This window comes from Herpailurus yagouaroundi, unplaced genomic scaffold (genome assembly GCF_014898765.1).
Source record: "Herpailurus yagouaroundi ecotype Mexico unplaced genomic scaffold, PumYag 184, whole genome shotgun sequence".
Classification (NCBI taxonomy): domain Eukaryota; kingdom Metazoa; phylum Chordata; class Mammalia; order Carnivora; family Felidae; genus Herpailurus; species Herpailurus yagouaroundi.
In genome coordinates this window covers 19,932,923-19,946,579 of record NW_024412415.1, presented here as the reverse complement: position 1 = coordinate 19,946,579, position 13,657 = coordinate 19,932,923, and the positions used below count along the sequence as shown (strand labels likewise).

Genomic DNA, 13,657 nt, shown 5'->3' with positions numbered 1-13,657 from the left:
CAAGATATGTGTTCAAATCCACTCATGTAAGTTTTTGAAAATATGCTTGAATCCAGGGACAGCAGTGGTTATGTTCTCTTGAGCTCTAAAAGCCCAGAATAAAGCTCCCACCCACAGTAGCTATTTAGTATATATAAATAAATGTCTTAAGATATCACAGTTGCAAAATGTGGTAATACGAATACAAAAGAAACAGAATCAATATCTAGTTTGCAGAAAGGAGTGTCCTAGCCAAATTTTGTTAATGCTATCAATTTGCAATGGCTAACAGAACACAGAAGCTTAATATCACGTCAGTGGAAAACACACAGAATGAAAGATCATCTCACAAGATGCTAGTTTCCTGAACTTTTGGCAAAATAGTTTCTGTACTTATGCAGGTACTTATATTTCCCAGTTAAGAATTAAAATTAGGCAGAATGCTTATTCCATAGGACTTTGGGATTCCTTCTCTGGAGATGTGAAAAGAAGTATAAGCCAGTTGGGTTACATACCGTGATTATTTGTATATTTTTTCCAATTTTTTGAGTTGTCTCTTTTCTTTTTTTAAAAAAAATTTTTTTTCAACGTTTTTTATTTATTTTTGGGACAGAGAGAGACAGAGCATGAACGGGGGAGGGGCAGAGAGAGAGGGAGACACAGAATCGGAAACAGGCTCCAGGCTCTGAGCCATCAGCCCAGAGCCCAACGCGGGGCTCGAACTCACGGGCCGCGAGATCGTGACCTGGCTGAAGTCGGACGCTTAACCGACTGCGCCACCCAGGCGCCCCGAGTTGTCTCTTTTCTACTTCAAAACAATAATCAAGGAAAGTATTTTATATATGATTTCTCTTCTACTTACGTCTCACTCTGCACACAACCTCACCCCAGCCAACATACATTTTGTCTTTTTGGTTCTTTATCTAAAACTACCACTGTAACTGTCACGTCAAGTTCCTTATGGGTTATATTCAGTTCATGCAGGTGACAAACAGCTTCTTGATTAGCTACAGTTCTTTTACCACCAAATTCTGTTTCCAAAATAAGAATTAAATAACTTTTTTTAAATAGCAGGCCACTAACAAGTTATTAAGGAAAAAACAGGTGGACTCTGGCTACTGATACTGGCTGAAACTGAAGGAGCAAGAATGAATCAGTTCTCTTCTTTGAAAGACAGACCCACTTCCCTTTGGTCTCCTGTTTCTGTCTACCACTATGCATGGTTTCCAGCTTTGGGCCAAGAAGGCAGTAACGTGAAGGAACCACCAATAAAATCAGCTAGACAGCAATGGAGGTGAGGCTGTTTGGGGGAACTTATCTGACATTTCCATGCTTCTCTGTGAGAAAATACTGGAGCAGGGTTTTCAATCACCTGGTCTCATTCCACTTGACTGCAAGCGTATAAATCATGGACACAAGACTGGATAGGAATGAAACACCCAACTGAAATGAATTTGAAGTAACTTTGCATATCCTCTCCTTGGCATGGATCACTAGTCAGACCACATGTAAAGTGTTTTTTTGTTTTGTTTTGTTTTCATTCTGAGTATTTGTGTGTGTCTATGTTGACAGACTCAATGTCTTCAGAAAAAAAAAAAAAAAACTAGCAAAATAATAAGGGTCTACAAACCTGAAGAAGACTATTATTTGAAAAAGACAAGTATTTGAAAAATTGTCATGTACAATTGAAGTACATATATTAAATATTTCCCCTCCATTGGTAAGATTAAAGAATAGGAGTTTAAAGAGTAAAAGATACCAGGAGGCAGGGCCTGATTCAAACTGTAATTTATACACAGGAATTTTCTAATGATGAATTAAGCTCCTGCCAAGGTGTTAAATTCTTCCTAGAGGTGTTCAAACAGATTGACCATTTTGAGAAAGAAATCATAGAACATCCTCATTTTTATAGGAGGCTATATTAGTTAGACTAGACCTTCCAACTCTGATTTCCTTTTTTTTTCTTTTAACTCTGTCCTTTTCTTCCATAGTAGGCATACATGGAAATATTTTACACAGGGTGTGCCACCAGCACAAAATTCTTGCTTAACACGATGAAAATAGAAATTTCTTAAGGAAATGTCACAGATTCTGTAGAGAAATTTTCAAATTATATTGATAGTTATTGTGGAAAGGCGTGACACTGAATTCATATACTTGGCAAAGCTTCTTTCTGTTCAATGCAAGTGTGGATTTTAGGGAAACAGTATGGAGGTATTACTAAAGAAAATATTGCCTTCCTGGGCCATTCATACCCACCCTAATTTTTCACAAATATTTTTTATTTTACATGTACATTTTAAAGTATCTTCAAATTTATAATGTATAATGAGTTTAATATATAACCACATAGAAAAACTTGCTTAATTTAACCAATATCCACCAACACATCTTAAGAAATGGATATAGATTATAAAGATGCTTCTAAAATCTAAAGAATGGGTGACATGTTTAGTCTCTAAAACACTGAAAGAAAAATCAGCTAATTTCTGAGGTATAATATACACCTTTTCTTTTCATTAATATATTCAAGTCCTTTGTTTTTATAAATTTATTTATTTATTTTGGGAGAGAGAGAGAGAGCTGGCAAGGGGCAGAAAGAGGGAAAGAGACAATCCCAAGCAGGATCTCTGCTGTCAGCACAGAGGCCAACATGGGGCTCGATCTCATGAACCTTGAGATCATGACCTGAGCCAAAATCAAGAGTCAGATGTTTAAACCAATTGAGCTACCCAGGTGCCCCTCAAGCCATTTGTTTCTGGATGACAATATTTCTCCTGTTTTCTCAAACGTCACCACCCTAATAGGCTTATTTCTTAAGATGCCTGTTTACAATACTTTTTAAATAAGTAGACTCAATTCTAATTGGATTATGAGATTATGAAAATTAGCTTAGTACTGAGTCCATACCCCTTCCTTTTAAGCAGTTATTCCTAGATTTTTTTTTCAAAGACACACTACCTATTCTGAAAAAAAAAAAAAAATGCATTCATTACCATTAACAGCCTCCATTTGATCTGATAGTTTTGACTGTGTAGGAAGAATACTAATAAAGGAGAGAAAACCGTAGAATGAGTATGACTTACTACAAAACCAAAAGTGACAGCATTTGTGATTTAATCTTTGACATTTTTCTCTGATCCCCCTCAAGTTTAGGAAGGCCATGGACTCTATCCATTGGTTATATTCATATAAACAGTAAACAGAGGGTACAATATTTAGTCATGAAAAAAAAAGTTTGCAAATGAAAGTACATGTTTAAGTACATTTCTTTGGTGATGTGTTTTGTTTGTTTTGTTTTTTGTTTTAGTAATTTAAGGCCAGCAGCCACAACCAAATCAATGCAGGAGTGAAGTCAATAATATATATCTTAGACTGTGATGTTTTGGCATTACTGGACCTAATATAAAATATTAGTATAAATAATTTCTTTTGGAGATGGAAAATTTAAGATAACTTTTAATAACGGTTAAAGTGATATGTATCTATACACAAGTGTAAAAGGATGAGGAAGCCATTAATATTCACTGAGCATCTCCTATTCGCCAACTTCTTAGCAAAGACTATTTCATTTTGTCTTCCCTATAAACCTCTGAGATAAATTTTATTATTCCTGTTCATTTGGTGGAGAAAAATGAAGCCTTTGGTTCCAAGATACCAAATAGGCTTGGAAAGAATTCATATTATTGTAATCACAAGGGTGTGCCTTCTGGGGTTCCTGGATAGCTCAGTCGGTTAAGCAATTGACTTTGGTTCGGGTCATGATCTCACTGTTCATGAGTTTGAGCCCTGCATCGGGCTCTGTGAGGACACCTGGAGCCTGCTTTGGATTCTGTGTCTCCCTCTCTCTGTGCCCTTCTCTCTCTCTCTCTCTCTCTCTCTCTCTCTCTCTCTCTCTCTCTCAAAAATAAATAAATATTAAAAATATATTTTACAAGGGTGTGCCTTAGTCCTTGTTTGAGGAACATAACTTGACACACTCCCACTTTCCACACAGGGCTATTAAGATATGGAAGTAACCAAACAGATCAGAAGCCACTTTCAAGTTTTCTACTGGACAAGCATGCAATTGGTCATTCTGAGGAATCTAAGTCAGAGCCTGGCACTATGGGAACACAGCATCAACAATATAATGTCATGGGTGGTATGTGAATCTTTGTGAAGTAGGAGGGGTAGGGGGTGGAATTACTGAAAACCAGCAAGAACTGCAGAGGCCTAATATGAAAGCATGTAGGTTATGCATACATGTCTTTAGCCTAAGTAGGTACTCACTCTGCAAACAGTCAGCATTTAGGAGGTCCTGACACTTTTCATGGCATTTCACTCCACACTCCAAACACTTCATGCCTTGCCGGGCAATGCCCCACAGGAGCCCTTCACACTCGTAACAGTAGGTGGGTGTTGTTGCCGTCCAGACCTCAAAATTGTGAGGGGTGGTGGAGGACATGGGGTAGATCAGTGCCTGCAAGGTCTTCTTGAAGACATGTATTTTCTGTAAAGATGAGATAAGTTTCAATGCCAGCCAAGTCAGTGTATTTCAAGGATTTCAACAAATAACAAACTATTTTATCATTTTTCCCTGAAAATATTATTTTGAAAGAGCCCCTTAATTATTGATTTAAGTAATGACAAGAACTCTGCTCACTATTCTTTTCTCAGTGTACTAGGGTCCAATTTGTCATGTGAACACAAAGAACTCCCTTACATCCCAGACTGGACTGGGTTCCACTGTTGTGCAAGCTTCTTTCATAGCAGCAAGAAGCTCTAATTACTTGATAATATCCACACCCCTGCTATACTGTGGACTCCATGAGGTGAAGGATTATGAAATTCTTGCTCATTGCTATATCAGTCATTGGAGCATAACCTAGTCCCTGTCTTAATATTGGTGCCTAAGAAATATTAATATATACATATATATTGTATATACATATATAACATATGTATAATATATATATATTTTATATACATTATAACATATATATTATATATACTATATATAACACACATACATAATATATATGTGTGTATGTGTGTGTGTATATATATATATATATATGTATATGTATATATATATATATATATATACACACACACACGCACATATATATGTGTGAGCGTGTACACATGCACACACATCTTTAAATAGCTATCCTTGGTCTAAACTGGTTCTTGGTAAGATTGTTAAGTAGATTCAAAGCATTCTAAATGCTGACTTAATGATCCAGAAACATCCCCACCCCTCTTTTGCATCCTACAGCGGTATCTCTTCCATGACTGTACTCTGCCAGACCTTTCAACCCTTCCCAGCTCCAAAGAATGTTCATTCTATAATTCCTTCTACAATGGACTGTTTTCATTGCCTATCCTTTAAGAACAAGGTCACCAACTAATTAATAAGAGAGCACTAGTAGCAGGTAAAACTTATATGCGACTCTCCCATGGTAATGGTAATATTTTAAAGGGAGATAAGTTTTTACAACACATGGAAGGACTCTCAGTGAGAAGCCACTGGTGGGGTAGAAAAATTCACTGAATGAGTAGACAGAGGAGACCTGAGTTCCCTAGCATAGGGCCATTCAATGAAATTTAATATGGGCTTCTTCAGGACATATTTAGGGCCAGTCTTCGATATTTCTCTCCTTAGTGCCAATCATTGTCTCTGACACATAGTAGGGATATGACACATATTTTGTGGGAATGTTCTTTCACTTAAAAGTATGGTAATCCACAGAGACTTACAAACCTTACTTTCCTCCCCTATCTACCTATCTGCAATATTATTTTGAAGATCAAATTGTATGATAGTAACAATGTGTTCCACAGACTTCAAAATACTAAATAAATAATAAGTGTTAGTATTGCTACTGGATTTTCCAGAAACCATCCTAGGTTGATAGGAAAAAGACCTGTTTGGATCAGTACTTCTCTGTGCTTTTCATATATAACAATGCAGGTATCTTCTTAAAAGAAAGACTATCACTCTGAAGTTACATTTACAAATAATTTCACAAAACTTCCTGATACATAATGAATGGATATTTACATAAATCCAGTAGGAGCCTAGCATTTACATGAAACATTTATATTTTGCATTAATAATCTTTAAATCTCATTTCAGAATACCTTCCCACAGTGTTGAAATGGGCAACTTTCCATTATTCTTCAATTCCACAGTATGGTAACAGCATATTTCCCTTTATTAGTATATTCCCCTCATGGTGTGTTTTCCCAGAATATGTTTGGTAATGGTACTGGAATATTCCCTGCAGGGAGTTAATCTTCACTAATTTTTTTTCTAACTTTTAAACAGCAAGATCCAGCCTTGCTACTACATGAGGGTCTGGCTGAAGCTTTTTATACTTCATGTGAGTCTAGAGAACAGCAGTGTGATCAAATAGAGGAATTATTCAAGTGGGGGACCCCCATATTAGGGTTTATACCAACAACTGGATCCATCCTTTCAATAGAGCCTCACCCAAGTAATCTTTGGCCTCATTTCATAATGAAGATGTTGTCTTGCAAAATAACTGTTAAGAGTTCTTTTAGAATTAAAATGATGTAGAATTCATCTTTGCTTCCCCTGCACAGCTTAGCAGAGTATTATTATCAATACCATTAAACTGAATTGAACAATTCACTTTGGCATAACAGATTTTCAATCAGCCATCCATAGACAGTTTTCTGTTCTAGCTGGGCTCAGGGTGTGTGATGTGTGTGTGTGTGTGTGTGTGTGTGTGTGTGTGTGTGTGTGCGCGCGCGCGCATATAATGTAGCTTTTTGGTTTAGCTAAAAAACAAGTGCGGAATTTAGTTATATTTGCAATCACATCAGGTAATTTGTTGTTCCCTTAGTAGGGGAAAGTAATTCTAACTAAATAGAACACTAGGTGGGAATAGTCTGCTAATGAATACAGGTAAAGAAAAACATACCAACTTAGAAAGTAGGGTTGGGTAAAGGGTTGTTTTGAACATGAACTTATCTACATGTTTTAAGGTTAAGTAAATGGTTCATACATTTTATCTAATATCCTGTGACTATTATCTTTTTCATTGAATTCAAATTATATATAGTCAGTCCTCTACATTCTTAAGCTATAGCAGGAGTAATAAATTTAAGGAAGAGTTCCTAAAAAATTAAACATACTGGAGAAAACCAAATAAAAGACAGTTCTAAGTAAACAGATGAGAAGTTTTCATTGAAATGTTTTGTTTGGTTGGGTTTAAAGAGCCATGATCCATTTCATAAAAAGAGAATGAAGCTAATTTCAAAAAAAAAAAAAAAAACCGATAGTAACATTGAAAATTTACTAGATAGGGGCGCATGGGTGGCTCAGTCGGTTGAGCATCCGACTTCAGCTCAGGTCATGATCTCGCGGTCCGCGAGTTCGAGCCCCCCGTCGGGCTCTGGGCTGATGGCTCGGAGCCTGGAGCCTGCTTCTGATTCTGTGTCTCCCTCTCTCTCTGCCCCTCCCCCGCTCATGCTGTGTCTCTCTCTGTCTCAAAAATAAATACACGTTAAAAAAAATTAAAAAAAAAAAAGAAAATTTACTAGATAACACACTGAAAATCAACTGAATGGGGAATTAAAACAAATTGAACATTTAAAAGATGGAGAAGCTGGAGAAAATATTGTATACTTCACTACAAGGTATATATCCTCGGTCTGACAGAAATGATAATATGTATCTTTTTCACTTGTGATTTTGGGGATATGAGCATGTCTATCAAAGCTGAAAATTAAAATAAATGACATGGAAACAGTTCTTACTGAAGCAAAGTATAAGATGTAAGGATGGTCAGTTCAGAAACTCAGGAAATGATTAGCTAGGAAAGCATGTACAAATATACCTCATAAGGGATTCTTACTCTCACAAGAATACTGCATCCTGGGAAAATAAGGTAATTTCTTAGTTAGCAAAGACCGACCAGACCAAACAAGATTATAAAAAGGACCAAAAATAAAAGAGTTCTGTGGAATAAGACAAAAAAGATAGGGTATGAAAAACTGAATAAAACAAGGAGAAGACCCAGAATTAGCCACTGAACATGACAGATGGGAGTTTGTAACTATTAGAAGTTGCCTTAAAAGGAAGAGATTTTTTTTTATGTAGTACATTAAACAGATAGAAAGATAATTAAGTACAGTTAATAAACAGGATCTCACTAATATGAAAGGATGAGACTGCGTATGTTATCTGGGGAGAGTTTCTGGCCTACGTAAATCCAGATATGTAGAGAAGATGATGCCAAGAACAAGCAGAGCCCTAATCTAATGGGATTAGGAAACAAGGACAGAATGAATTCAGCAAAAGAGAAGACTTGCTGTTAATCTATTATAAAGGTTTCTAAAATTTACAAATATTCCACAATAAACATTTAATACTTTCTAAAATATATTTTCATTTTTTAAAATATTCTTTCATTCACTGTATGATCAAGTTGCATTTTACATCCAAGAGAAGACTCTTGTTTCTATATGACAAAAGACAAAGGATGCTGGTATTTATGGATGTGTATATATGTTCTTTATTTCCCCCTCTTTTAAAAGTCACAAAGCTTTTGTAAATCATGCTCAATACTTCATGGAAGTTACTTACAAAATAAAATAATTCTCACTGGCAAACAACATTGCTGGATTTTCCTCCATTCTAAATAAAAACAAAAGCAGCAACAACAACAACCACCAATCTCAGATGTCACTTTCCAGTATGTATTTTCTAATTATATCAAAATGTATGCTCACTGCGGAAACAATTTATAAAACAAAAAAGCACTAAAAAAACAAACAAAAAGTTACTCAATTTAATATCTGAAAGTTAGTCATGGTTTGATTTGTGTTCTCCGAGGATTTTTTTCTATTTATATACAGAATGTAAGACTTATGCAATTAGGAATAAAACCTGTAAACATCAGTTTTATATTACTGAACTGACTGAAGAAAAAAAGAAGGTGACTTACTTTGTGAAGACACCGTTTTATCTGTAGAAATGAGGGTAGGAAATGCTTTGGCTCTGATAAACCTCGTTAGCCAAATACAGATTACAGATTACAAAGGGAAGGATGCTCACATCCTAAACAATGATTTTGTTAAAAATCCGTCCTCTAATAAACTATAATCTTGGGTGAAATGCTATAATATGTCACTTTCTGAACAATTAGGACACACAAAAAAATGAATTGTCTTTTCTACATAACTATATGAGAAAATTAAAATGAACCCAATAAATAAAGCATTCAGGCTTCCTGCCAAAGGCAATGACTAGTGTTTTCAGACAATCAATATTCCAATCAACCAAATGTTAATACAATAGGAACAAAGCATGTCTATCTCCATTTGCCATACACCTGTTCTCTTTTTCCTCTACCATGTTAACCAGTGACTGAACTAATAACGTTCTAATCTTCTCATCATCCTGTGGGTTTCCTCATGGGATTATGTAAACCATGATTTTCCTATTCTCAAAAAAAATCACATTTTGATAACTCTAAGAAAAATGTGCTTCTTGTTTTGAAGCATTAATCATGTACCTTGGGGGAAAAAATCTATTTGCTGTCCTGTAGGTATCATTTCACTCTTTCTGTACAAAAGCATCAGAAATATTTGCAGAGCAAATATTATGTACAATGTGACCTTTGAAATTTGTTATAAACAAGAAGACAGAACAATGGCATAAGAAGTTTGTGAGTATAAAAACAGCCTAATTTCAGGTCTGATTTACTCACGAGGACAATCATCACATAAGACTGACTGTAGACGTTAAAGTTATTCAGGTAAAATTTTGTACCAGAAAAGTGAAGACACCAAAAGTTATGTGCCTATCCTTGGAAAAGTGTGAATAATTTGTATTACTTATATTGTTTTTTAACAGACACTAATTATCATTGAGCTAAGTGACTTAGTAAGTCCAAATAAAGAGAGTGAATAATGATAAAAAAAGAGGATACAATAATTAAAGAAGAGTTCAAAATAACACAGACCTATTATGACAGAAAACACAACCTGGAAACAAATTAGGACAGATTTGCCATGTACTGTACCACTTTTCTTCAATTCAAATTTTCAATGAAATTGTGAATGTAATTATATAAAGTTCTAAAGACTCCACCCAAAAACTGTTAAAATAAATAAACTCAGTAAATTTGTAGAATATAAAATCAATACACTAAGATGTGCTTCATTTCTATGCATAAATAACAAATTGTCAGGGAAACGAAGAAATGATTTTAACTTACACTTGCATCAAAAAGAATAAAATACCTAGAAGCAAATATAACCAAGGAGATGAAAGATCTATACATTGAAAAGTATAAAATATTAGCAAAAGAATCAGAGAAGACACAAATAAATGAAAGATACTCCATGCTCATGGGTTGGAAAAATATCATTAAAATGTTCATATTATCCAAAGCAATACATAGGCTCCACACAATCCCTATGAAAATTTCAATGGCAATTTTCACAGAAATAGAACCAACAAACTTAAAATTTGCACGGAACCACAAAATCGTGAACAGACAAAACAATCTCAAGGAAAAAAAAAAAAAAAAACTAGAGGCAACACTCTCCCTGATTCCAAACTATATTATAAAGATACCATAATCAAAACAGCATTGTACTGCATAAAAACAGACACATAGATCAAAATAACAGAACAGAGCCTCAAAATAAACCCACACATATATGTTCTATTAATTCATGACAAAGGAGTCAAGAATATACAATAGGGAAGGGACAGTCTCTCTTTAAGAGATGTCCTGGGAAAACTGAACAGCCACATGCAAAGGAATCAAACTGAACCATGATCTTATAAGATACACAAAAAAATTTATAAGAAATTAATTAAATACTTAAATATAAGACCTGAAACCATAGGCTCCTAGAAAAAAACATAGGGGATAAGCTCCTTGACATTGGTTTTGGTGATGATGTATTTTGGATTTGACACAAAAAGCAAAAATAAGTGGAGCTACATTAAACTAAAAACATTAAACTAAAAAACTTCTTCACAGTAAAAGAAACCATAAAAAAATGAAAAGACAATATGCTGAATAGAAGAATATATTTGCAAATCATGTATCTGACAAGAGAATAATATCCAAAATATATAAAGAACTCATACAACTCAATAGCTAGAAAACAAACTGATTTAAAAATGGGCAGAGGATCTGAACAGATATTTGTCCAAATAAGACATAGGTATGGCTAAAAGGTACATGAAAATATATTCACTATCACCAATCTTCAGAGAGATGCAAATCAAAACCAAAAGATAACACCTTACATCTGTTAGAAAGGCAGTATTAAAACCACAAACAATAACAAGTGTTGGCAAGGATTTGGAGAAAAGGGAACACTTCTGCACTGTTGGTGGGAATTTAAATGGAAAACAGTATGGAATTACCATAAAAAATTAAAAATTAAAAATAGAACTACCATATGACCCAAAAATCCCACTTCTGGGTAATTATCCAAAGAGAATAAAAGTATTAATTTGAACATATACCTCCATGTTAACAGAAGCATTATTTTCAACAGTAAAGACACAGAAACAACCTAAGTGTCATTAGAATGGATAAGAAAATGTGTGTGTGTGTGTGTGTGTGTATGTATAATAGAATGTAATTCAGCTATAAAAGAGTAAGATCTTGCCATATGCAACAACATGGTTGGATCTTGAGAACATTATGCTAAGTGAACTAGATCACAGGAAGATGAATACTGTATGATCTTACTTACACGTAGAATCTAAGAAAACAGAAACAAAAACAAAAAGCCAAGCTCACAGATACAGAGAACGGATTGGTGATTGCCAGAGGCAGAGGATGGTAGGTAAAATTTGTGAATGGGGCCAAAAGGTGTAAATTTCTAGTTATGAAACAAGTAAATCATGGGATTATAATATACACTATGGTGACCATAGTTAATACTGTGCTGTGCATTTGAAAAATGCTGATCATAAAAATTATCAAAAGAAAGAAAAAAAATGAAACTGTGTTTGGGTGATGGAAGTTAACTAAACTTACTGTGGTGATTATTTTACATATGTAAAAATATTAATTCATTATGTTGTACACTGGAAACTAATATGTTATAGGTCATATATACCTCAATAAAAAAGTGTATACAATAATAAAGGTAGTATGAGATGAGTAATTTATTAAATATAAGAGACTAAAACAAATATGAATTCATTCACTGGAGAGTAGCTTTTACCATTTTAAGATGGAAAGTCTATTTTTTTTTTTTTTTTTACCACTTGGGATAGATACAGATAATCTTTTGACAGAGACCATGAAATTAGAAAGATGGGCTAGGATATTGTAGAAATAAGAGAGGAAAGGAGGTCATCTCTGTTAAAAGGAATCCTTTTCACTGTCCTCTTGTGTAACCAAGCAAAGCCAGTCATGGAGCCATGGAAAGTGGTATGGTAAACGCAGATTATGATAAAAACTACAATATTTACTACACACTTATATGTTTAAAATGGTTGAAGTGCTTTCCATTTGTTATCTCAATGATACTCCCAATAGTACTCTAGCATCAATAATGTATTTGTTTTACGTGCTGGAAAACTGATCTGTCAATGTGGCAGATTGAGTTGATATAGTGAAGCGTTGAGAAAAAATAGTTTAATATGTAAAAGGGTTAAAATGAAATAGATTCTCCAGGTGCTTGAGGGAAAAAAAAAGGAACTTACTACCAGAATTATGAAAGCTGATTCCATGGAAGCCCAAAGAATGATCCAGTTAAACTCTAGGGGCTACAAACTTGCGGTTTTTAGACCATTTTCTGATATAACATTTCGACTTACCTTTTATTTAATGTTATCATTGAGGCTAGTAATGAGAGCTTAAGAATTTTTGGATCTTTTTTTTTTCAGGACAGAGTTACTAACTTTAAAGTTTGAAGACAAAGATACTACCAAAAAAAAAAACCCGAAACAAACAAAAACAAACAAACAAAAAAAAAGAAAGAAAGAAAGGAAGAAAAAGAAAAGAAAATGGCAGGCCAGAATCTCTAATGAACATAGATACAAATATCCTCACAGAATTTTAACAACCTGAATTCAACAATACATTAAAAAAATGATTCACCATGGTTAAGTAAGATTTATTCCAGGGATGCAAGTGTAGTTTAATATTTATAAATCCATCAATGTGATACATCACATTAACAAGAGGAATAGTAAAAAAATTATATAATCTCAATAGATACAGGAAAAGCATTTTACAAAATACAAAATCTAATCATGATAAAAACTCTCAAAGTGGGTTTAGAGGGAACATACCTCAACACAATAAAGGCCATATATGAAAAACCCACAGCTAACATCATACTCAATGGTGGGAAACTGAAAACTTTTCCTCTAAGATCAGGAATAACATAAGGATGTCCACTTTTGCCACTTTTATTCAACAAAGTACTGGAAGTTCTAGCTGCAGCAATCAGAAAAAAAAAAGAAAAGAAAAGAAAAATAAATAAATAAATAAGCATCCAAATTGGTAAGAAAGAAGTAAAACTGTCACTATTGACAGATAACATGATACTATATATAAAAAATCCTCGTCTCCATCAAAAAAATATTAACACTTATAATTTGGTAAAGGTTACATAAAATTAACGTACAGAAGTCTGTTGTGTTTCTATACACTAATAATGAAATATCAAAAAGAGA

At 34.2% G+C, this 13,657-nt stretch overlaps 1 protein-coding gene across 6 annotated transcripts in view; it reads right to left on the bottom strand.

Annotated features, from left to right (window-relative positions):
• Positions 1 to 13,657, bottom strand: part of UNC13C (unc-13 homolog C) — a 613,180-nt gene that overhangs the window by 346,757 nt on the left and 252,766 nt on the right. For all 6 annotated transcript variants that reach the window (XM_040492731.1, XM_040492733.1, XM_040492734.1 and 3 more), the window contains one exon: positions 4,252 to 4,471. In XM_040492731.1, coding sequence (XP_040348665.1) covers positions 4,252 to 4,471 — 220 coding nt within the window. The remainder of the gene's footprint in view (positions 1 to 4,251; positions 4,472 to 13,657) is intronic.